Genomic DNA, 23367 nt, shown 5'->3' with positions numbered 1-23367 from the left:
GCCAACTTTGTAGGTGTCTTTATGTGGCTCTGAAGGTTCAGGTTAATGCAACTCATGATGTAAAAAAAAAAAAGTGTTTTACTTTTAACACAACCAAACAACCACTTCCTCCTACGGCCAATGGAAACGTACCTACTGAAAACAATAAGCCTGTCAGATTTCTGTTCACACATTTGGAGAAATTTTTTTTTTTTTTTTTTTTAAATTGAATTTTTTATTTGGAAAGGCAAGATACATTTATTTTGTACAATCCAGTGTCCACCACAATGGTGGGAAAAAAGAAAGAAAAAAAAATCACAAGCCAATCCAGGATTTTTGTATAATAACAAAGAACATCAGAGTGAGTGGGGGGTAGAGAGGGGTCAGGTCTCATTTTCTTTTCGTTAGAAGAAAAACACAGTAAAGAGAATAAAATTTACCATAATCCCGAACTGAGGTACAATACCCATCACAACATTATTTGCGTATAATAGATGATTTTAGTCCACATGAATGACTGATTTCACATAGTTTGTCCATTTAGACCAGATCTTGAAGAAAGTTTCTCTTCGACCTTGAACAGAAAAGGATAACTTCTCCAGAATGTAAATGTCCTGTACAATGTTGACCCAATCATCCACTGTGGGTGCTTCGGGCTTTAGCCATTTTCTAGTGATTGTCTTTTTGCTTGCTACCAGAAGAACTAAAAGCAGTTTTTTATCATCCAGTGCCCAGTTATCAAGTGAAATGTTTCCTAAATATAGGGATTCACACATACATGGGATCCTTTCAGTAAATATGTTATTAATGTGGGAACAAATTTGTTCCCAAAAAGCTTTAATCACCGGACAACCCCAGAAGATGTGGTGATGATTTGCTCCATTACTTCCACAGAGTCTCCAACATGTGTCTCCGCTGCCCTGGTGTTTTTTCTGAACTGGAGTTACAAAATATCGAACAGAGTTTTTCCAACTGAACAGCCGCCATGAATTGGAGCTTGAAGTCACCCAGTGTAATTTATTAATCTGTTCCCAGACTTCAGTAGAGATTGATAGATTTCCTTCTTTTACCCACTTGGTTCTTATGTAGTCTGTGTCACCCTGTTTAGACAATAGAATACCATTGTACAATATGGAAATGAGTTTTTTGCATGAACCTGACTTCAACAAGGACATAAACACACTAAGAAGTCCTGGTTTGGCCGTTTCCCAATTGTGACATATATTTTGATTGAAATAGGACCTAACCTGTAGATATCTAAAAAAGTCATCCTTCTCCAACCCTTTAGAACTCTTAAGTTCCTCAAAACTCTGGAATACACCCTTCTCAGTAAATGTATAGTAGGAGGTTAGTCCTTTTTGGATCCATCCTCTGAATCTCCCATCAATCTTGTTTGGTTTAAAAGCTGAATCAAAGGCACACCATCTGAGTATTTTTATCTGGTTACCCAATTTACACATTTTAACAATCTTACTCCAAGAATCTAGCATGGTGTGTAGTATTGACCCATGTGGTATATTCAGCCCCCCTTGTAGGTCCTTGTCCATTAATACTGATATTAAAGGTATTCCTTCTACTGTTGCTCTTTCCAAATCTTTCCACCTTGCATTGTAAGATGAAGAGCACAGGCAGAACACGGGTCTTAATTGAGCTGCAAGGTAATAAACTTGTAGGTTAGGAAGACCAAGTCCACCTTTCTCTTTCTTTAACTGCAGCGTACTATATCTCACTCTTGCCTTTTTCCCCTGCCAGACATATTGAGCGATTAACCTTTCCCACTCTATGAATCGCCAATCTGATATCTGAATAGGTAAACACTGAAATAGGTATAGGAAGCGCGGGAGAATGTTCATTCTGACTGACTCCACATTTGGAGAAATTTAAAGACTTTTCTGAAAATCAAACAAAGTTTGGTGTGGAATCAGAATCTCAACTAGCTTAGCAGCCAAAAAGCCTCTTTCAATTCCACAGACAACTCATACAGTTGTACTTTTTTGACCTTCCCGTAGTCGTTCTGCATTCCTTTCACTGATTTCCCTTTTTAAATTGCATGCTCTTTGAAATTCTTCTCTTTCTCACAGCTGCACCAAACTTCCTCCCACCTTATGACTCTCCCAGGAGTTTGCAGACTGTGTAATTTAGATTAATAGCTGCGAGCGTTCACTCTGAGCCACAGCAGGCCCCTCCACAGTCAGCTGTTGGCAGAGGAGAGAAGAGAGGGAAATAAAGGAAAAGATGACAGAAGATTAAAGAAGAAAGGAGAAGATCAAACTAACAGAGTGAAGATAATACCCAGAGGTTAAAGCGAATTATCTCCGTAGGAGAGCGTGAGATATTCTCTGAGGCTCCTCTTGCTTATCTTTCACATTCCCAACCTGATCCTGCTGGTCGCTCTGCTCCCTTCAGCACAAGCTGCGCTGCCATCGACTGTGTCGCTGCGCAGCTTGACATTTTTGGAAATAAATTCAATTATCGGAAACACAACCATTCTGGAAAAACTTGTTTTCGATAAAGTTTGTGCACTAGGATGATGTGGTGTTTTTTTTATATCCATATCTAAACCCTAAACCTTTTTCACACGAGTCACATGACCAACAGGATGTTACTACTGGTGGAAACCATGAAGAAGACGACAGGAAGTGGTTGGAGGATGATGGCAGGGCACATTTTTTAATGAGTTATCACGTGAACAAACTTACTCACTTGTGATCTTAATCATGTTTCTTATTTAAAGGAAACACCAAATTGTGTAATTGTTTTGTTGACATTAGTGGAATATTGATGAGGTTTAGAGTTCATCTGTTACGGAAAGGAAGCCACAGGGTGTGTTTACATTTACCTTACATTTGCACAGATTGGAATTACGAAGATAATTTTTAATGGAAACACAACTATTTTGAAAAAATACATTTTTCAATAAAAAATGTTGCCTTTAGGATGAGGTGTTGTTTTTTTTTTTTTTGACCGTATCAAAAAACTACAATGGAAAAACACTTTGGGTGATGGCGTGCCTTGGTTTTTTTTAATGACTCATCGCATGAACAAACTTATCCATAATTGCATTTCTTGATTAATGGAAACATTGCAATTGTGTTTTTCCAACATTAGCGGAATATGAACAGAGTTTTGTGGACATTTTTAGTGGAAGTAGAGCGACCTGCAGCTGTCATGTGCATCTCAAGCTAGCTGAGGAAAATGTAGCTGAAGATGGTTAATAACGGCTGACTGTGCATCCGAGCCACATAAAACTACAACACAAAACTCAGCAGGAGAAGATATATTTTGGTCCATAACACAAATTTGCATAAATTAATGGCTCAGTGAAAACACAGCAAATACCAAGTTATAATTAGCAGACAGGCACACAAACAAATAAATACAGTGGTGAGACTTTCCTCCCAGCTTGTGGGTGACTGAGCAGTTGCAGAAAATTGAGTCACTCATTAAGATTTATGTCCACGTTTTTAAAATCACCTTATTTCCCCCTCGCATTCATCAACATGCCAGCTGACTTTAATGCGTCCTGCTGCTCTATGATTAAGTTCAATTGTGATGTGTCTCTGGGAAGCTGCAACGCGCAGCAGTGAGTGCACTTGGAGCGACCGCGTCCTGCTCCTCTGACGACCGATGTAAGTATTGCTGACTAAATTAGGATGGGATCAGAGCAGCGCGTGGGTCCAGCTGCTGGTTAAGTAATTGACTTTCTTCTCTGCCTTCCCAACATTAAGGTCATGCTGCGGTTCCTGGCTATGCTTTGAAGAAATAAAACCCCTGAATATTAATGCATAACGGCAACAAAAGTCACTTTTATTCTCAATTCAAAGCAACAAAAGCTGCAACCAGACCGTCCCGCAGGGCGTCCCGCAGGGCGTCCAGGCAGCGATACTGGAATGATTCTCCCTGAGCCGAGCTAGTTAGCAAATAAAGTAGAAGACAATGGACTGTGGCCATTACTGACACAACTGCCTGTTCTATTACACTTTGTCTTCGGTGATTTATTGGGAGCCTCCAGGAATTTTCTTTGTAAACAGCTGCATATAAGAGTTTAAGAGGAGCCTGGAGTCAAACTTGCACTGTGTGGCACTTTAATGCAGCAGAGAACAGAGTAAAGTAGGAATATCAGTTATTTTCCCTCGATAGGAAAATAACTGATAACTTGCTGCTGATATCTGATAGGAAGATATCAGCAGCACAAACTGAAGATTCTGGTCTAGTTTCTAGTGAAAATATGATAATGCCAGAAATAAAAGTAACTCATAAGTAACTTTTCAGGAAGTTATTTATTTTGTAGATCAATACCTCTTTGGCTTTTTGTTAGTCTGTTATTTCTTGTATATACACAAAAAACAGTAGAAACCCAAATGGAAGTGTAAACGTTTAAAATGTGAATTTTAAGGACTTTAAAAAACAGTTTTTACTGCAGATTGCAGACTCAGTATCATCAGTTAGTCTTCAGTTTAACTTGACAACCTTTTCTTTGCAGATGTGAGTTCAGGTTCTGGGGGCAAACTTCTGGTTTCTCTCGGGAGTCTGCTGGATGACCAGCACTGGCACCACGTGAAGCTGGAGCGGCTCGGCTCTCACCTCAACCTGACGGTGGATAGAAACACGCAGCAGGTCCTCGTCCCCGCCGAGCTCAGCCACTGGCACATTCACACGGTACGGCGCAAAACTAAAACAGTTTGTTAGTTCATGCTGCCACGGAGCTTTTTTCAAAACAGAAAAGCTTTTACGACAATCCTCTGACTCTTTAATACGCTTTGATTTGCCAATCTTTGTGTTTTTGCTGCTTTGTTTCTTAACACCATAAAACTTACATCGAGAGTTTTAAAACTTCACTTAACATCTACTATAAAGCTTTCATACCGTGTCGTTTCTTCCATGAACCCTGGTGTATAAGAAATCCAATTTACATGGCTTTAAATGTGAAGAAATTAGGACTATCTTCAGATTATCAAACCCTTATTTTAAATACTTGGAGTCAACAAAGAATCAATTTAAATCTGGATATTTGTGAGGGTTTAAGGGCGGATGCAGAAACAGTTCAGTATTATTAGTAAAGGTTCATTTAAATTCAGTCCATTTATGAATAGAAAGAGAGAAAAAAATACAGTTTCCTGTTTTATTATGATAGAAGTTATTTTTCTAATTTTTTACTAGTTTCTAAAGGTTTAACACTCAATAAGTGATCAAACATGTATTAACTTAGTTGATTGGTTGATTGATTTGTTTTATTTATTCAGTCAATCATCAAATTAAACTGAAATACCTTTTTATAAACATCTGCAATGTGTTAAATAAACATTAATTCTTATATATAAATCAGTAAACAAGAATCACAACAGGAAATAAAACAATCCAAAACCAAAAGATTCAACACAATTTAAAGCTTTTTACGCTAAAAACCTTCAAATATTTTCTTTCACATCAGTTTTTTGAAAACTGTCCTGAGTTCTTGCTTTCATCATCCCTTAATTTAATTACCTATTTTTCAGCTTTTTGTTTGTAAATCTGTAAATGTGTTGCAAGTCACATTTGGATTTATATCATCTTTGAACCCTAATTTGAACTATTTTGTAATAAAAATGTTAAGATTTGATTAACAGTGTCAGTGACCAGACTTATTAATAACCCGTATAAAAACATCATCTCCCAAAAGTTAGAAATGTCAAAGTGAATAAAAATTCATTAGTGCAGACAGAGCTTCTGCATAACGTAACGTGAGATTAAACATTACTGGCTAATTTCAGTAACATTTATGGTAAATTTACTAAACTGTTTTAATATTACAACATTAAGTCACGAAGGTCAAAAGTAGTTGGAGATTAAACTTCATGTAACATCATCAGATAAAGAAAAGTGACATTTACTTAAAGTCGCATCATTTATATAAGAACCTAATTATGTTAATGCAAGCAGCACATGAAAATAAGAAAAACGGTAAGTGCTGATTAATATTAATGAGAATATTTTTAGCTGAGTGTTAAAACTGGACTTTGGGTCACAGAAATGTTCTGAATGATGTTCCTGGTAAACGTAGAATAGAGGTCAGTGATGGTTTCATATTGAGGACGAAGCAGGAAAAGCAGCAGCCGTTGCATCACAGATGGTGTTAAAGTATAGGAACACAGTTTTCATTATGTTTGATAGCCAGTCACATTTGCCCCTGCCCGTCACCTACATTATGCATTTTGTATACGGTCACCATTAACACCTGCCGGCGTCCGCAGCCGACGCTTCAAACAAGCAGAACCTGCAAGGACTTCATTACATCCAGACACAGAGCGACTGAAACCAACTGTGGTTCTGCCACCACTCCGTTTATTCACATGCAAAGCAGGAGAATAATTGTAATAAGTCAAAAAATCAACTCTGCAATTAGCAAACCACTGCTGCCTCACATAAAAACACTAAGACTTTTGTTGCACCTGGAAGTTTAATTTTGCAGAAAAAATGACACTTTGAAGCAATAAATCAGTTAATTGTATGATAAATTAAAAATAATTTCCATGTGTACGACAATCATCAGAGATATTCTCCTTTTGGTACTGTTAAAGAGCGGCCATTTTGAAAAATATACTCAGTTTGCACTACCTGCCTCTTTTGCCTGTTTTCCCTGTCAAACCTGAATATTTTTTTTGAAAAGCTGTTTCAGTTTTGTTTTTTATTTTGGATATTTAAAATGTTTTTTAGTTCCACTGTTAAATATCCTGTAGAAATTAAAGTTATTTTATTTTTATCTTTGAATAATAATGCATTAATATTCCATTATTATTGTAGTAGTGAAATGAAAGTGGTCTCAAAATGACAATATCATCATTTATCGCAATAATTTCAGGGTCAATTCGTCATTTCGGGAAATTTGTTATTGTGACAGGCTGCACAGTGGTGCAGTTGGTAGAGCTGTTGCCTTGCAGCAAGAAGGTTCTGGGTTCGATTCCCGGTCTTTCTGCATGGAGTCTCCATGTTCTCCCTGTGCATGGTGGGTTTTCTCCAGGTACTCTGGTTTCCTCCCACAGTCCAAAAACATGACTGTCAGGTTAATTGGTCTGTCTAAATTGCCCCTAGGTGTGAGTGTGTGTGTGTGTGTGTGTGCATGGTTGTGTGTCCTGTGTGTCTCTGTGTTGCCCTGCGACCTGTCCAGGGTGACCCCGCCTCTCGCCTGGCACATTAGCTGGAGAGGCACCAGCAACCCTCCCGACCCCACTGAGGGACAAGGGTGCAGGAAAATGGATGGTGTTATTGTGACAGGTTTAGCAGCAACAAAAAAGAAGAAAAAACAGTTTAAGACTTTTTATTACTGGTCTTTAACCATTAATGTCTAACATGAGTCATAGCATTACGTTTATTTCAGTAAAATATTTGCTGTGTTGGAACTAAATCAAACCAAAAATGTCCATCTGATGAAAATACGTCAGGTAAAATCCACCTGAATTGATGGGAAATGTATTTATTTTTTGTTTGTCTCAATATTTTTCTAATGCTCGACTTCAATATATCCTACATAACATTTAAAAACGTTTCGCTTTATAAAATTGAGTGACATTTTGTAGTTTTTAATGCAGCTCAGCGTGGCAGCGGTCCAGAGCCACGGACTCCAAACTCCAATCCTGCCCAACAGGAACTTCCACGGATGCATGGAAAACCTTTTATACAACGATCTGAATCTGATCCGACTGGCCAAGCAGGGCAGCCCGCAGGTCGCTGCACTGGTGAGTCGGTTTTATCATCGGTTTAATCCTCTGTTTACATGTTCAGATGGCTCCATGATAATACTTTATTATGATTTCCTGTTTACAAATGACCTGAGTCTCCCGGGAATTAACACAAATGCTGTGTTTTGATTTCAGATTTCAGTCAAAAGCTATGAAATTGCACATTTTTGCAAATTAAATAATGTAATAATCAAAAACATTTGAATCCTAAAAGCAACCAGAAAATATTTAGGGGTGAAAATATTTGTTACACTTTTATATTATCTTCCAGGCTAAAGCGACTGTAAACTGAAAATTATGTGAGTTATGTTATGTTATGTTATGTATCAAAATGTTGTGCTCAGAAAATTATGTTATGGATTTATCTGTACTTAAATTACAAATCTCCAAGCATTTTTATCCACTACGTTTAGTGCAAGAAAGAAAAAAAAACACCTAAAGTCAATCAAAGTAGTTTATTATTTTACATTATTCATTGTTAATTCAGATGTTTGAAATTATTTTATTGTATTTCTGACCGGTGTCGGAGTCTGGTCCACATTGCTGGCAGTAAGTCGGGCTCGTTTCCGGTGAGAGTTGGAGTCCGCCAAGGCTGCCGTTTGTCACCGATTCTGTTCATTACTTTTATGGACAGAATCTCTAGACCAGCCGAGGTGTTGAGGGGATCCGTTTTGGAGGCCTTAGGATCGCATCTCTGCTTTTTGCGGATGATGTGGTCCTGTTGGCTTCATCGGAACGTGATCTGCAGCTCTCACTGGAGCGGTTCGCAGCCGAGTGTGAAGCAGCCGGGATGAGGCTCAGTGCCTCCAAATCCGAGGCCATGGTCTTGAGCCGGAAAAGGGTAGAGTGCCTTCTCCGGGTCAGGGGGGTCGTCCTGCCTCAAGTGGAGGAGTTTAAGTATCTGGGGATCTTGTTCACGAATGAGGGAAGAAGGGAGCAGGAGATCGACAGGCGGATTGGGGCAGCGTCTGCAGTGAAGCGGGCGCTGTACCGGTCCGTCGTGGTGAAGAGAGAGCTGAGCCAAAACGCGAAGCTCTCGATTTACCGGTCGATCTACGTTCCCACCCTCATCTATGGTCATGAGCTTTGGGTCATGACCGAAAGAACGAGATCACGGGTACAAGCGGCCGAAATGGGTTTCCTCCGCAGGGTGGCTGGGCTCTCCCTTAGAGAGAGAAGCTCGGTCATCTGGGAGGGACTCAGAGTAGAGCCGCTTCCAAAAATGGTGCGTTTTGCAACCAGATGTTACTACTGGTGGAAACGACAAAGAACAAAACAGGAAGTAGTAGGACGACAATGCTTTTTAGCTATTTATTGTGTGATCAAGGAGCCAGTTGAGGCTCGGGCATCTGGTAAGGATGCCTCCTGGACGCCTCCCTGGTGAGGTGTTCCAGGCACGTCCCACCGGGAGGAGGCCTCGGGGAAGACCCAGGACACGCTGGAGGGACGATGTCTCTCTATGGCCTGGGAACGCCTTGGGATTCCTGGAGGAGCTGGAAGAAGTGGCTGGAGAGGGAAGTCTGGGCCTCCCTTCTGAAGCTGCTGCCCCCGCGACCCGACCCCGGATAAGCGGAAGAAGATGGATGGATGGATGGATGGATGGATGGATGGATGGATGGATGGATGGATGGATGGATGGATGGATGGATGGATGGATGGATGGATGGATGGATGGATGGATGGATGGATGGATGGATGGATGGATGGATGGATGGATGGATATATTTTTTTAAAAAGGCATTTTGTTTTCAAATTGTTCTAGAATCAGTTGAACAAATTTATTCTGTTATGCAAATAGGATTTCAAAAGGCTTGTTATAGTTTGCTTAGTTTAATAAGTTAAATAAAATTTCAATATTAAAAAAATATGAAATGTGGTTCTGCTTATTACAAAAGTCTAAAAAGATGTAATTTTTTAACGTTTTTCATCGTAATAAAATGATGTTGGTAATAATTTTACCCTAATAAAAAGCTCAATAAACATATTCTTGAGCTGAAGTTGGGGGCCACAAAAAACGAATCCAAGGACCAAAATCGGCCCTCGGGCCACAGCTTGGACCCCCCTGGTTTACTGTGATCTGTTGTATTTTTTTTTTACATGAAATCACGATCTTAAACTCTGGACTAGCTTGACCGTGTCTGGCGCCATCTTTCATTTTTATGCTAACGGTCAGAGCCATCATCATCATCATCATCATCATCATCATCATCATCATCATCATCATCAGTGTCTTTAATCTCATCATATTCTCCTTCATTATCGTCGAAGCCCAAAGCGAAGGAAACAAAACAGGCAGAAGTTTATGACTTATTCTAGATACGATTTGAACTCTGAAGTTTATTTTTTAAAGCGTTCAAAGTGCCTCAGGCATGACTCTCTGGTTTCTGTAATAGTTTATGGAGATTTGGGGCAGAATGCTTCCTGAGATTTGTGCATAACCTTTATGTTTTTAATTGACTCTGTTATCAATATGGCGGTACAGGTGTCACTTCTCCGGGATGAGACCTCTGTGACAGGCAGTCGGACTGATTACGCTGCTGCGGCTGATGAATATTTATGTTTGTCATCTGCTTCAGTCGTTTCTCCGTCTCTTCCTTCTGCAGGGCAACACGACCTTTTCTTGCAGCGAGCCGGTTTTTGTCGCCGTGACGTTCACCGGCTCTCACAGCTTCCTCCAGCTGCCTGTGCTGACATCATGGCTGTCAGGGGTCGTTTCCATAGCGCTGCAGTTCAGGACGTGGAACAAGGCAGGGCTGCTGCTGACCTTTGACCTCCAGCAGCAGGAAGGCTCAGTCTTCCTGTATGTCAGTGAAGCCAGGCTTCGCCTTCAGATCAGTAAAGAGGGAAATTCTCTCCTGGAGCTCAGCACCGGTAAGTCAGGATCCCGTCAGCTTAATTTAGCTTCAATGTCAGATCGACTACAAACAAACTCATGGTACTCATGGTACTACTTCATAGTAGTTTATTTCCAATGGCCAAAAAATTGCACAATTTGAAATTATGAAAATAAACTCGCTTGATGGAAACACTGAAATTTTGGGGGGAAAAAAACATCTCACGTTTTTAGATGAAAAGTTTTCTTTGAGGATGAGGTGAGTTTTCAGCTGTATCAAAATTAGTTTATTTCATAAAAAATTCAATTTTCTGCATCATATGAGTCACATGATCAACAACCGGATGTTACTACTGCCAGAAACGACAAAGAAGATGACAGGAAGCAATAGGATGATGACGGTGCATTGTGTTTTTTACTGACTTATTGTGTGAACAAACTTATTCATGTGTGATTTTAATTATGCTTCTTATTTAATGGAAACACCACAGTTATGAAATTTTATTTTTTTAACATTAGCGGTACGTCAACAGAGTTTTGCGCTCAGTTGTAAGGGAAACGCAGCTACTGATCTCAAAATTGCACACATTGGAAATAAAAAAATACATTTGCTTCAACACAATAATTTAGAAAACAAAATGGTTTTTTGATTAGAGGTTTTTTCCGCTGCATCAAAAATGGTGCGTTTTGCAACCAGATGTTACTACTGGTGGAAACGACAAAGAACAAGACAGGAAGTAGTAGGATGACAATGTTTATTTATTGTGTGATCAAACTTTTTTACATGTGATTTTAATTTTGTTTCTTGCTTAATGGAAATGCTGCAACATTAGCGTCATATCAACAAAGAAACAACAAATAAAATCAGTTGTGAAGTTTTTGTTTGCAAACCTGTCCAACCTGTCCTAGTTGAGACTAAAACACCAAACTGAAGATTTTTATCATCCAGTTTTTGGTAGAAATACAAAAATGATAAATTATGCAACCTGAAATTATTTACCTCATTTTAATTTTTCATGCAATTAATTAATTTATTGCTTGTTGGGACAAGTTTATGTAAATTAATGCTGAGAGAGTTGCTTATAACCAAACAATCAAGTTAGGTCACAGCTTATTGAGTAAAAAGCTAAATTAATCAGGTATGTGCCTGTTATGGATGGAGATGTAGTGCAGTGATGTGACTTGTTGCTGTTTCTGTGTGTGCGTACGTTCAGGAGCGGGTCTGAATGACGGCCAGTGGCATTCTGTGGAGCTGAACTCGATGGAAAACCGTCTGAGCATCACGGTGGACAGAGACGAAGGAGCCACGGCTCACACCAGCATCCCTCTTCCTCCCGCCGCAGACAGTCAGCTCTTCTTTGGCGGTCAGAGCAAAAACATCACAGATCTGATTAATGTTTGGTATTTAATGCGTCTTACAGACTGGAAGAGACAAAAAAAAACATCTATGTTTTATACAGAAGTTTTTCAGTGTGAAAGATGGTAAAACTGTTGACACTGGTTAAAATTTAAGCTTGTACTGCAGATACAATTATCTTTTATAGGTTGTAGTGAGTCAAGCTTTTCTCAATTTCTTTTTCTCTGCTCCTAATTTAATGCATCACAGTCCAACATACTTTCTTTATTCCTTCTCATTAAAATAATAAACTTCTCCTACTTTTGTTTACTGAGGTAACAAAAGTCAGAATTAAAACCTCATACAGAAGAAAAACACGTTTGATGCAGATTAAAGGAAGATGTTGACAGCCGAGCCAAAACCGAGCTGAACTCTCTCATAAAGACTTTTTTGCACAGCGGCGACATAAAGCACGATAATCTACAGATGTTATTGTGCTGCTTTGTCCTGTTATTGGGTTAAACCATCTTCCATTTACTTTTCCCTTTAGTTAGGACTTTTTTTGTAGCACATTAAGTCACTGCACATTTCCCCTTATGAGAAAATTGCTGAGCAAAATGTTGCTCACTAAATAACAAGTCAGAGTTTTGCAGGGTTTTGCTAGTTATGCTAGCTTGACTGTGACGACCTTAACATGTGGATGTGGTGTGGAATTTGGTGTTTCCGTTCAGTTATATAAATAATAAAAAAGGCGACACACCCATCAACTCTGACAGATCATCAGTAGAGCCGATGTTTAAATGAGCTAATCCACCACCGCTGTGTTAGCTTAGCTGTTAGCAGCGGTAGCTAATCTACCACAGAACCACTTATTAACAATCGCAAAACTGAAACTGAAAACATGAAACTGTGACGTACTGAATGTTCTGTTCTTTGTGTGGGAAGTGTTTGAGCGCTTTCTGGTGTTGAATCCTGGTGAATAGACACCATGGCGTTGTTGTCCGTTGCTATAGCAACAGGTCTGTGTGCAGCGCAGCCGACACAGAGTGAGAAAAAAAAAGTGTTTTTCAGTTATTCTTAAACATTTTTCCTGCGTTATTTTCACTTTGCTGAGGAGCGAAGCACGAAATGAATAATATCTACGTCTCTGGGTTTCATTTAGTCAACAGAGTCGTTCCACGGCGGCGGCGCGGCTGCAGATAGCATGTAAAAATAATGAGCTGTTTGCCCTCCAGCGTTGTGCTCATCTGCCACATTTCCTGATTTATTGTTAAACAATAACATGCGACGGGTCCATACTATAAGTTTGCACTTCATTATTTCCACTGAATTAATGATTACTGAACATTAATTTAATGTTTTGCACACCTTTATGTGTGCAGTGGTTTCGGAGGGGAGTGTGAGACTCTTAAGTTACAGTTTATCAATATTTATTTGATGGTGCAGACAGCCAATAATGTACTTTAAGTGTTACACAGTTATTGATTAACCTGGGAGGAGTTGTAATTATTTACAGCTGGTAAATATCATCATTTAACTCATAAATCGTAAATGAAGAGGCATTTACTTCCCACCTAACTCAATGTAACATGTCCCTTTTGAAATTCACCATTTTTCTCTTTCTTCTTCTTCTATGTTTCTAAAATTGAAAGTGACACAGAGCAGTGTGTCATCTTATTCACTTCTTCTTCTCCTGTTTTCATGAGCTGAACTGTGTTCCTGTCAGCCCGTCTTTAACTGGAGCAGCGCAGAGCCTGCAGCGAAGTCGCTGCATTTGGCCACTCTGTGTCATCATCCAGGATAAACCTAAAGCGTAAATCTCTGAAGGATAATACACGTAGCTTTTTTTTCTCTCCACAGGATAAGACTCTTCTTGTGCCTGGAGGCAGAGAGGACTGTAACGAAAAAACACATCCCACAGGCAGAGATAATAGGAAAGGTGTTTGAGGAAAACCAGCTAATAAAATGAGACAGTTCTTCAGGAAGCGCTTGCATAATTTGAATTAAACACAACAGAGACAGAAAAATATCGGTTTGATTTTACACTTTTTGTAGAGGATCCTCAAAAGACAACAAATAATCCTTGAAACGCTGGAGATTAATTACAAATAATCTCTTCTAGGCTGAAGCGACATTTTGGTGATTTTAAAGTTGCTGACATGTCAGAGATTTTGCACCAGCTCTCTCTGCACATCCTTGACATGACAATTAAATGGATTTTCAGGCAGCAGGATAAAGTCTAAACCTGTTCAGGAACACAAAATATACACACTATAATCACACTGCAACAAAGATGCGACAGTTTAGTTTTCACCTCATGCCTTTGCTTTCTGGGGATTTTACTTTGTGCATCTATTCGCTTTGAACTTTTTAACTTTATGACCACAAACATCAATGTGTCGTTTTAAGCGACACTTTTTGTGCCGTTACTGGTGCATGTCTGATGCAAAGGACGTTGTCAGCAGGTTTAATGACAATTAAAAGGGTAAAACTGAAATCAAGACAAAAAATACAGTAAATATGCGATCACATGCAGCATAAAATACACTACATTCAATTTCTACCGATCATCACATCTATATGCGTACATCTAGGCTACCAATTGCGCACCTGATAACCTCGCGATAACCTCGCATCTAATTAACATAAACATACTCTACCTTAAAACACATTAGAGCGCTATCGCTAGACAGAAACAATGTTACAAAGTTACAAACTTAATACATACCGGCAATGCAACCATACATGAAAGATTTCAACAGTAATTTACACTAACGGACACTAAGGGTGTCTATTTCTACCGTTTAATAAAGTTTTGTTTCGAATAACAAAAAACTTACTTCGTTGTAGTACCTGAAAATAACATGAAAGGACAGGCTTTCTCCCTTTTTTCTCTTATACGCACTAAAAACAACATTTATAACTTCAAAACAGAACACTTTTATTTGTCAAAGTAGAAAAAACCCGATCTTTCTCAACGATGTAGTTCTGCAATTCAGAAAATAGCTGCGTTTCCACTATAGCGACTGAAATTATGAAAATAAATTTGCTTTATGGAAACACGGCAGTTTCGAAAAAACTCAAGTTTTTTGTGAAAACATTTTTACCCAAGGATAAGGAATTTAAACTGGTTTAATCAACAACTGGATGTTACTACTGGAGGAAACGACAAAGAAGACGATGGCGCAGCGTGTTTCTTTAATGACTTATTCAAACTTCTTCACATGTGATTTTAATGGTATTTCTTATTTAATGGAAACACCACAATTGTGAAATTATATATTTTTTTGATATTAGCAGAATATCATCAAAGTTTTGAAAACAACTGTAATGGAAACACAGCTGGTAAAACTAGATCTTAATTTGCTGAAATTGCAAAGGAGGCAATGGCTAAGCTAGCAACACACTAATAAATCATTTTTTCATAAAAGGTTATCGAAATAGATTTTGCAAAACTGCAATGGAAACCATTTTTTCACATTAAGAGCCTCGTATTTAAGTCAGATATTTAACAACCAGATGTGGTGAATCGTTCACATTCACTATTGGCCGCGTTTCCATTACAAATGTTTCCAAAACTTTGAAAACATTTCAATAATGTAGAAAAAACAAAATTTCGCAATTTTTGTTCCTATTAAACTAGAAACACAAATTAAAATAAACCAATGTTTATACAACCAAAAAACCACTTCACCATAGTTTCAGAACTTTTTAACAAAAAACAGTTTTTTCTCAAAATAGTGTGTTTTCACAAGGCAAATTTAATTGTGAAATTTCTAATTGTTCAATTATATGACCAATAGAAACACAGCTAATGGGTCAATATTTACCTTTTTGGCTACACAAGAGTTCATATCAGAAATATTTCAATCCGAAACTCCAAAGTCAGATTTGACCTCTTTGTTAATAAATACTACAGATCATCTCTATTTTCTGCCCTTTTTCCTGCTCAGATGTTCCCCTGACATCCAGCTCGTTTGTGTTTGTGCCTCCAGGCTGTCCTGCTCAGGGCGGCGGGTTCAGCTGCAGAAACCCGATTCAGGGGTTTCAGGGATGCATGCGTCTCTTGAAGTTGGACGGCGAAACGGTCGACTTGATAAAAGTGCAAGAAAGACGTCTGGGAAACTACAGCGACCTGAAGATTGATATGTGTGGCATCATTGACAGGTTTGTAAAGCTGAACTTTGACCCTGTGCTGACTCCAGATGAACACACTGCAAAAACACAAAATATTACCAAGTATTTCTGTTTAGTTACCAGTATAAATGTCTTACTGTGCACTTAAAAAAGAGAATGGAGCTCCAACTTAAAAAAGATAATTTGCAATTAAGTTGGTTAAATAAATAAAGGAAGCTTTATTTATGTTTATTTAACATGGCAACTTAGATAAAATTAATTTTTAAAGTACTGCACTGCAAAAATGCTAAATCTTACCAAGTGTTTTTGTTTAATTTTTGGTGGAAATATATTATTACACTTAAAATAAGACCAAACTAACTTTCAAGTTAAGTTTTCAGCAAAAATATAGGAGTTTGTTGCCAGTGGAATTAGTATTTTTCATCAATACTAAGGAATTGTTGACGAAAATCTATGGAGGTAAATTGGTGCCATAAAGTTTTTCAAAACAAAAAATGTTGAAACTGAAAAAATATTTTGAAACTAACAATGATTTTTAATTTGTCTTATTTCAAGTACATTAAAATATTTGCACTAAAAACTAAACAAAATTAAGGTTTTGTGTTTTTGCAGTGCATCAATTCAACTCCCTACTATTGGAAGTTAATCACCTTAAAGTATATGCTGCTAAATTTGGGAATTAGTAGAAAAATTTACAGTTTCATTCCTCTTTTGGGTAACAATTGAAATGTAAAAACCATAACTCTGCTCCTGTCCATTTGACTAGGAAACAATTTAATGATGCGGAAACAATAAAATGAAGGTTATTTTCTTTTTACACAACTAGAAAAGTCCTTCAGCATCACTTTAGTGTTTGACGCATTGCAAAGGGGTTTCAGACAAACATGTTGCTGACATCCAGAACAAAGCAGGAGTGTTTTTTTGGTTTTCTGAGTTGCTATGGCAACCAACAGTGAGCTTCAGAGTTTTTGAATGGTTGCCTTAAAGCTTTATGGATAAAAATGACAAAAAACTGGAAATTCAGATCTTTAGTGCTTGTCTCAGTGAAGACTTTGAGCAACTTCAGCTTTTTTTCTGTTATTTTTTGTTATTCTTCATGGATTCACTGTCAGGTCTCTTATTCATACTGCAGCACGACATGCAGGTTATAAGAACAGTGGACGAATTCAGGTCAGACACCGAATACGTCTGACCTGAGGTGCATGTAGAGCTGAAACCGATATTTACTTTATTTAAAGACGTGGCGTCTTTCTCTGGCGTTCTGACATGAGGTCAAACATTTTCACAGTAATTTTGGTTGAGTTGCCATTTTGGTTAACCTTCTACTAATTTATATAACTCCAACCAAAATGGACACTGGTAAACAAAGAATTTTGGTTCTGCGTTAAAATAATGTGCCAATATACCACATGCTTTGCTTTGACATGTTTCCTAATGAACATCGTCTTTTATTAAATTTATATTCTAATACAGCATTTAAAGTAGTTAAATGTGACTTCCTGGCGCCATGTTTGACTCCTAACAGGAAGCTGTGGTTGTTTTGAAGCAATCTGATTGGCTGACAGAGACTTTAGCTTTGGGCTGCACTGCCCCCTATGGGTTTGGCATGTTTAAAGCAATGCTCAGTATTAGCGCCATTGTAGATAGAGAAAAAAGAGTAATTAATGTCCGCCAAAAAATTCAGAAACTTTGAGATTAATATTTGATAATATTTCAAAAGTCGAACATTTTTTACATTCATGCATTGATTCGTTCTAAGCATTTGTCTAGTGCATGAATGCGTGACATTGTTATGTAGAGCTGTGTATCATCTGCGTATCTTGTTTCCTGTTGTAGTCTGAGCTAGTGGTAGCACATCTTTACTGAATAAGAAGGGTCCCAGGATTGAACCTTGGGGTGCTCCGCATGTGATTGCTCTGTGCACCAATGAAAAGTTTCCTTTTGACACAGAAAACATCCCTGTTCTCTGTTACAGTGTGTCTGAGGTGAAATAAACCAACAGATCTGCTGCCATTTAACTGCAGAATATTACAAATCAGTAAAATCTGTGGGTTTGTTTAAAGGCGTAGTAAAGTTACATGTAAACCTCTGAAATTGGAGCAAATAATTAAAGGTTCTCTAATTCTTCATGCATTCTGGACATAGAAACAGTTTACTAAAATCTAACTTGCATAAAACAGAAATAGCTTCACTGTTAAAATGTGAAAAATGTAGCTTTAACTCGCCGCATGCAACTTTATCCAGAGCAAAGTGCATTCTGGGAGTCTGTTGGTCAGTCAGCTGCACTTTTAATGGCCTGCATGTTGAGCTGAAGCACTTTGTGAATAAAAGAGAGACGTGATGATGAATCCCTGAACAGGAGCAGCAGAAACTCAGACTGAAAGGCACGTCTTCCCTGCTGCCTTGGTTCCTCTGTTCAGCAGGCTGCCGTAGCTTAAAGTCTTCCCAGAATGCACCAGTGACAGTGAGCATGTCGGGAAAGCCGCTGCGCTGTTTCAGCCGGAGGCGGTGATAGAAACCGAGAAGATTGGAAACCTGGAATCTCAGTAATCCAGGAGAGATTAGAGTCAAACCTGAGCAGAAAGTTTTTATTTTCCAACACTGCAGCACGATGGAGGCGCGTGCAAAACGTTAATCACCCTAAAGACGGGACACACTGACGGAAATTAGTTTCTAATCTGCTGAAGTTTGCATAAATCTAGATCAGTGTTTCTCAGACGTCTTCACGCTGAGGAACACTTAACCCGTTTGGCAAATAATTTGAAATTGACCTTGCATTTAATTTACAACCTGATATGAAAAGATAAGACAATAATTCTTCTGTTTATATAAATACTCCTCATTTCCTTTCCATCTGTATCTTCAGTTTATTTATTTATTTTTGTTATTCTGATATTATTTTTAAACACAATTATTTGGTAAACAAACTGTCAACCTTTAAGCTCACATTACCAAAGAATATGCGAGTTAATTACGCCGGAGTTTCGAGCGTCTGCTTAAATAAATCTTCCTTATTTTAATTGTCAGTAGTTCTTTAAATGTCCTGTGAGATGATATACTTACCCATGTGTCCTTAACAACTGGAACTTTCAATATCCAGCAAGTTATTTTCGCAATTTACCCTCTACTAAACGAGTGCCCCCCGGATTAATTACACTCTCTGCAGCTGCAGCTGTGAAGTTTCCGTATTAACCCCATATTTGCTGGAAAGTGCAACGTCTCCCCTTTCAGAAACCGTTGGAATTTTTCAGATAGCGCTACGTGTGGCGGTATTACGGTACTGCAAATTTAGATGTGTTGCCGCCGACAAGTTCCGGTCTAGAAGGGCTAAGCCGCTGCGCTTATGGCCTCCACACCACCAGGGGGCCTCCAAGAGCACCAAGCTGTTATGAGAGAGAGGCGTAAGAAAAACAATAAATTATCTAGATTGTTTTAATTTGCGATTAATTGATTTATTGCTTATTGCGACAGACTTACTAATCACTGTAATTTCATCTTAAAATTTATTTTCTATTTATTGATGCTTTTATTGATCAATGTGGAAAAAATCGTAAATCTATCAATCCTGACAATAAGGACAGTTTTGGGGGCTTTAGACATAACAAACTGGAATTTACTGTGACAACAATAAATGAAAATCTGATCACGATGAATGATAAACGATACGATAAATGCCCTCGCCTAATTTCTAGCATCTGTCATAGTAGTTGATAGAATAACCAATTACTAAAATAAATATTCGTCAGTTTTTAAGCTTCTAACATGTTGTCTAATGCATTGCCTCTAATTAAATGTCAGCCATAAAACAATTCATATTTTTAGTAGCGTTTTTATAAAGGTATATATTGTATTACCTTAAACTAAAGTAAAAAGAATTGCTAAGGAAAAATAAAACATTCATCTCTACTTTGTTTTGAATTGCAATGACCTGAAGTTAAAAAAAAAATTGAACTTTGATCCTTTAAGAAAAGACTTGAAATAAAAATCCGAGTCACATTATGGACATCGTTTCTGTTTCTTTGTGATTCATTTTTCAAACTCTCTGCAAGGTCGCAGTTAAAACAAGCCAAGTGTGCAGAAAAAAGATGAATTACAAACTTTGTTCTCTCACAAACACAAAAAGAATCAGTTTTTCTAAAACATTTTATTCTTTAACTGCAGTGTGTGTCTTTGTTGACGTTTCTATGTTTTTCACCTCAGATGTCACTTTTATCAGACTCTAAAAAGAAAATAAAAGGTAGAAGGTATTTGAAAAAAACAATTATATATTTTTATAAAAAGCTCGGTAAATTTTACATATAAAAAAAGGAAAAATCGGTAATTCTGATCAGAGATCAAGGTCATAAAACTGCAGTGCAGGAAAACGTGCCGGCACTATTTTTGCTCTGTTCCACTCAAAGTCCTGTTTTCCTGCTTCACTGCTGAACATCAGAACCGTTTCCATTCCCTCCCACATGTTCTGCTTTTCTTTTGCACCATTTTGCTCTTTTACATTTGGATAAATTTAAAAGCAATTATTTACGTTTGTTTATAAAAAAGCAAAACAAAAAAAACATTTTTCTGTAGCTGCATTTCTATTACAACTGTGAGCAAGAGTTTGTTGGTATTCTGTTGATGTCAAAAAACATCAACAGAATTTTACAATTGCAGTGTTTCAATTTAATAAAAAAAATATTTAAAATCACACGTGAATAACTTTGTTTACGCGATAAGTGATTGTGAAATGACATAAAAAACAAGAAATAAAAGTTTAACTGTACGTCATGGACTCCTTATGCAAATTAAGTCATTAGCATGAAGCTAATTTGTGATGAATTGCAACAGCCCACCTTAATAAACTTAAATATTACGTTGCACCTGACTCACGTAATTAGATGTAATGGCAGCAGCTCACAAACGGCTCTGCAGGGACTGAAAGCAGCAGAGCCAGTCGCACGCTGAGCCCAGATTCTGAAACACAACTTAAAGCAAAGTTGAGAAGTTTGGAGTTTGCAGCGTCTTGCAAAAGTTTTCATTTTCCTCCAACTTTAAACTTTTTTGTCATAAAACTTGTGAAAACCTTAATTCTGGGCTGTTTTCTGAATTAATTTTAGGTATCGTTCAGATCTGTCCAACACATAAATATGTTTGATTAAAACCATCTGGTTGTAGCTTTAGCTGTTTGTTTTAACTTATTGTCCTTCTGGAAAGTGAAACTCCTTTTCATTCTCAGATCTTTTGAACATTTCAAATGCATTCTGGGTAAATACAACCAAAACAAACGTGCTAAGCTAGCGCTAGCGGGGAAAATAACTTGTCTTCTTTTGCTAAAGCCAAAAAGAAAAATCCTCCAACCACTAAAATCTGACACCGCTATATTTTTGTTTACCTTTCCTAAAGAAGAAAGTTGCACTCAGTGTCGTCATCAGAGGTTTTTGTGTCTTTTCTTTCAGTAGTTCTTGTTGCAGCGCCCCCACAGGTCAGGAGGGGAACAGTCAAAGAAACTCTGAAATTTAGAGAATAATCTCATAAATCTTCCAGAAAAAAACTTGGACATTTTTTACTTTTGAAACCCATAAATTTCTGAGTTTTTTCTAGAAAGTTTCTGAAATTAATCTAAAAATTTCTCCGTTTTTTTCCTCACAAATTTTTGACTTTTAAAAGCCAGAAATTTCTGAGTTTTTTCTAGCAAATTGCAACTTTTCAAACTCAAAAATGTTCCTGTTTTTCTACAAAAGTTTTGAGACCTCTCTGGACGTCATGGACATTTCTCTGGAAAATGTTTTACTTTTCAAATTCAGATTTTTTTTTTTCTGTGAAAATTTACTCCTTTTTCTGTCTAGAATGGCCCTAATTCACCATCGTAGCTGCCAAAATGATAAAAGAAAAAAAAAAAGACAGCAGTAAAAAGAATCATTTGAGAAAATCAACAGACTATTTTAAAACAGACGACCATCCCTGCTGCAAGACTTATTATTTTTTATGAGTTTTTTTCACGATGATTGAGATTTTGTGTCGAGCAGCACCTTTGCATCCCCTCGGCAGACGGGCCGAAAGGTGTTACATCTCAGAACAACCCCGCCGGTCATCAGGATGTTTACATTTATATATGTTGTTTTTATTCTGGCCCCTGCTTGACTCCTCTTCATCACAACAGATGTTGCGAACATCCTTGAGAAACTTTGAAAGAAGTTTTGAAGCAGACTGAGTCGAGTCGTTTGTGCGTTTCTCTGTTTCTGCCCTGCAGGTGTTCGCCGAGTCACTGCGAACACGGAGGAAGATGCTCTCAGTCCTGGAGAAACTTCCACTGCAACTGCTCCAACAGCGGCTACCGAGGAGCCACCTGCCACAGCGGTGAGCGTCCAGGCGGGAAGAGAAACGGCCAAAATGCAGATTCAGATTTATCCGTGTCCCAAATTGATGCTCCAGCAAGTATAAAAACCAAAAGGCAAAGTATCAATGTAAAAAAATAAAAACAAAACATACCAAAAAAATGCATCAAATATAAATCAGTACATAGTGTGAAGAGTAGAGCGGCAGATTAACACGGGATTACTAATCTGTGTGTAGCTGAGAGACTTTATTCTGTAAAGAAGGAAATCAGCCTCGTGCTTCCACTGAGCTGCGTCTGCATTCATATGAAAATATATTCAAAATAAAACATGTCAGATAAACTTAGCAGACATTACTACCGCGGCGTTTTGAGCCTTTTTAGATAAAAGGAAAAAAAGGAGGAAATTTCTGTCAAAAATATCTGAAATTCTGAGATTGAAATCAAGAATTTTCTAGAAAAACCTTGTGAACTTCTGAGTTTTAAGTCAAAAATTTTCTCGAAGAAACTCAGAAATGTTCAGAATAATCTCAGAATCTTTCTAGACCAGAAAAAAACGTTAAAACTTTTGATTATTAAAACACAGAATTTTTCTGAAATTAATCTCAAAATTTTGATTCTGAGTTTTTTTCTTGCAAATGTTTGATTTCTGGAGCTCAGAGATGTTCTTGCTTTTTCTAGAAAATTTATGAAATATCAAAATTTCTGTTTTTTTCTTACAAGTTCTCAACTTTTCATGTTGTCTACATTTTTCTGTAGTTCAATCATAAATTCTCTAGAAAAAAACTTCTATCTTTCTGAGTTTTAAAAGCAAAAGTTTATGAGAGTATTCTCTGAATTTCTGAGTTTCTCTCAACTTCTTTCTTCCAAAAGTTGAAAATTTGCTAGAAAAAATTCTATTTTGAAATTAATCTCAGAAATTTTCTAGAAAAACCTTGGAACAGCTGAGCGTGAAAAGTCTGCCATTTGCTAGAAAATACCTCGAAATGTTTAGATTAATTTCCGAAATTTTGTAGAAAAAAAAAATAAAAGAAAACTGGATCTTTCTAGTAATTTT

At 37.6% G+C, this 23367-nt stretch overlaps 1 protein-coding gene across 3 annotated transcripts in view; it reads left to right on the top strand.

Annotated features, from left to right (window-relative positions):
• Window positions 1–23367, top strand: part of LOC103463227 (contactin-associated protein-like 4) — a 104149-nt gene that overhangs the window by 42446 nt on the left and 38336 nt on the right. For all 3 annotated transcript variants that reach the window (XR_014087216.1, XM_081606035.1, XM_081606034.1), the window contains exons 6-11: window positions 4463–4638; window positions 7545–7691; window positions 10298–10565; window positions 11742–11891; window positions 15859–16030; window positions 22227–22333. Coding sequence is in view for 2 of the 3 variants with exons in the window: in XM_081606035.1 (XP_081462161.1) it covers window positions 4463–4638; window positions 7545–7691; window positions 10298–10565; window positions 11742–11891; window positions 15859–16030; window positions 22227–22333 (1020 nt within the window). In the remaining variant the exon portion in view is untranslated. The remainder of the gene's footprint in view (window positions 1–4462; window positions 4639–7544; window positions 7692–10297; window positions 10566–11741; window positions 11892–15858; window positions 16031–22226; window positions 22334–23367) is intronic.

Source organism: Poecilia reticulata, chromosome 4 (assembly GCF_904066995.2).
Source record: "Poecilia reticulata chromosome 4, P_reticulata-male-v2, whole genome shotgun sequence".
NCBI classification, from domain to species: domain Eukaryota; kingdom Metazoa; phylum Chordata; class Actinopteri; order Cyprinodontiformes; family Poeciliidae; genus Poecilia; species Poecilia reticulata.
Note: the sequence above shows the minus strand (reverse complement) of the source record. Positions and strands in the feature narration are given on the sequence as shown.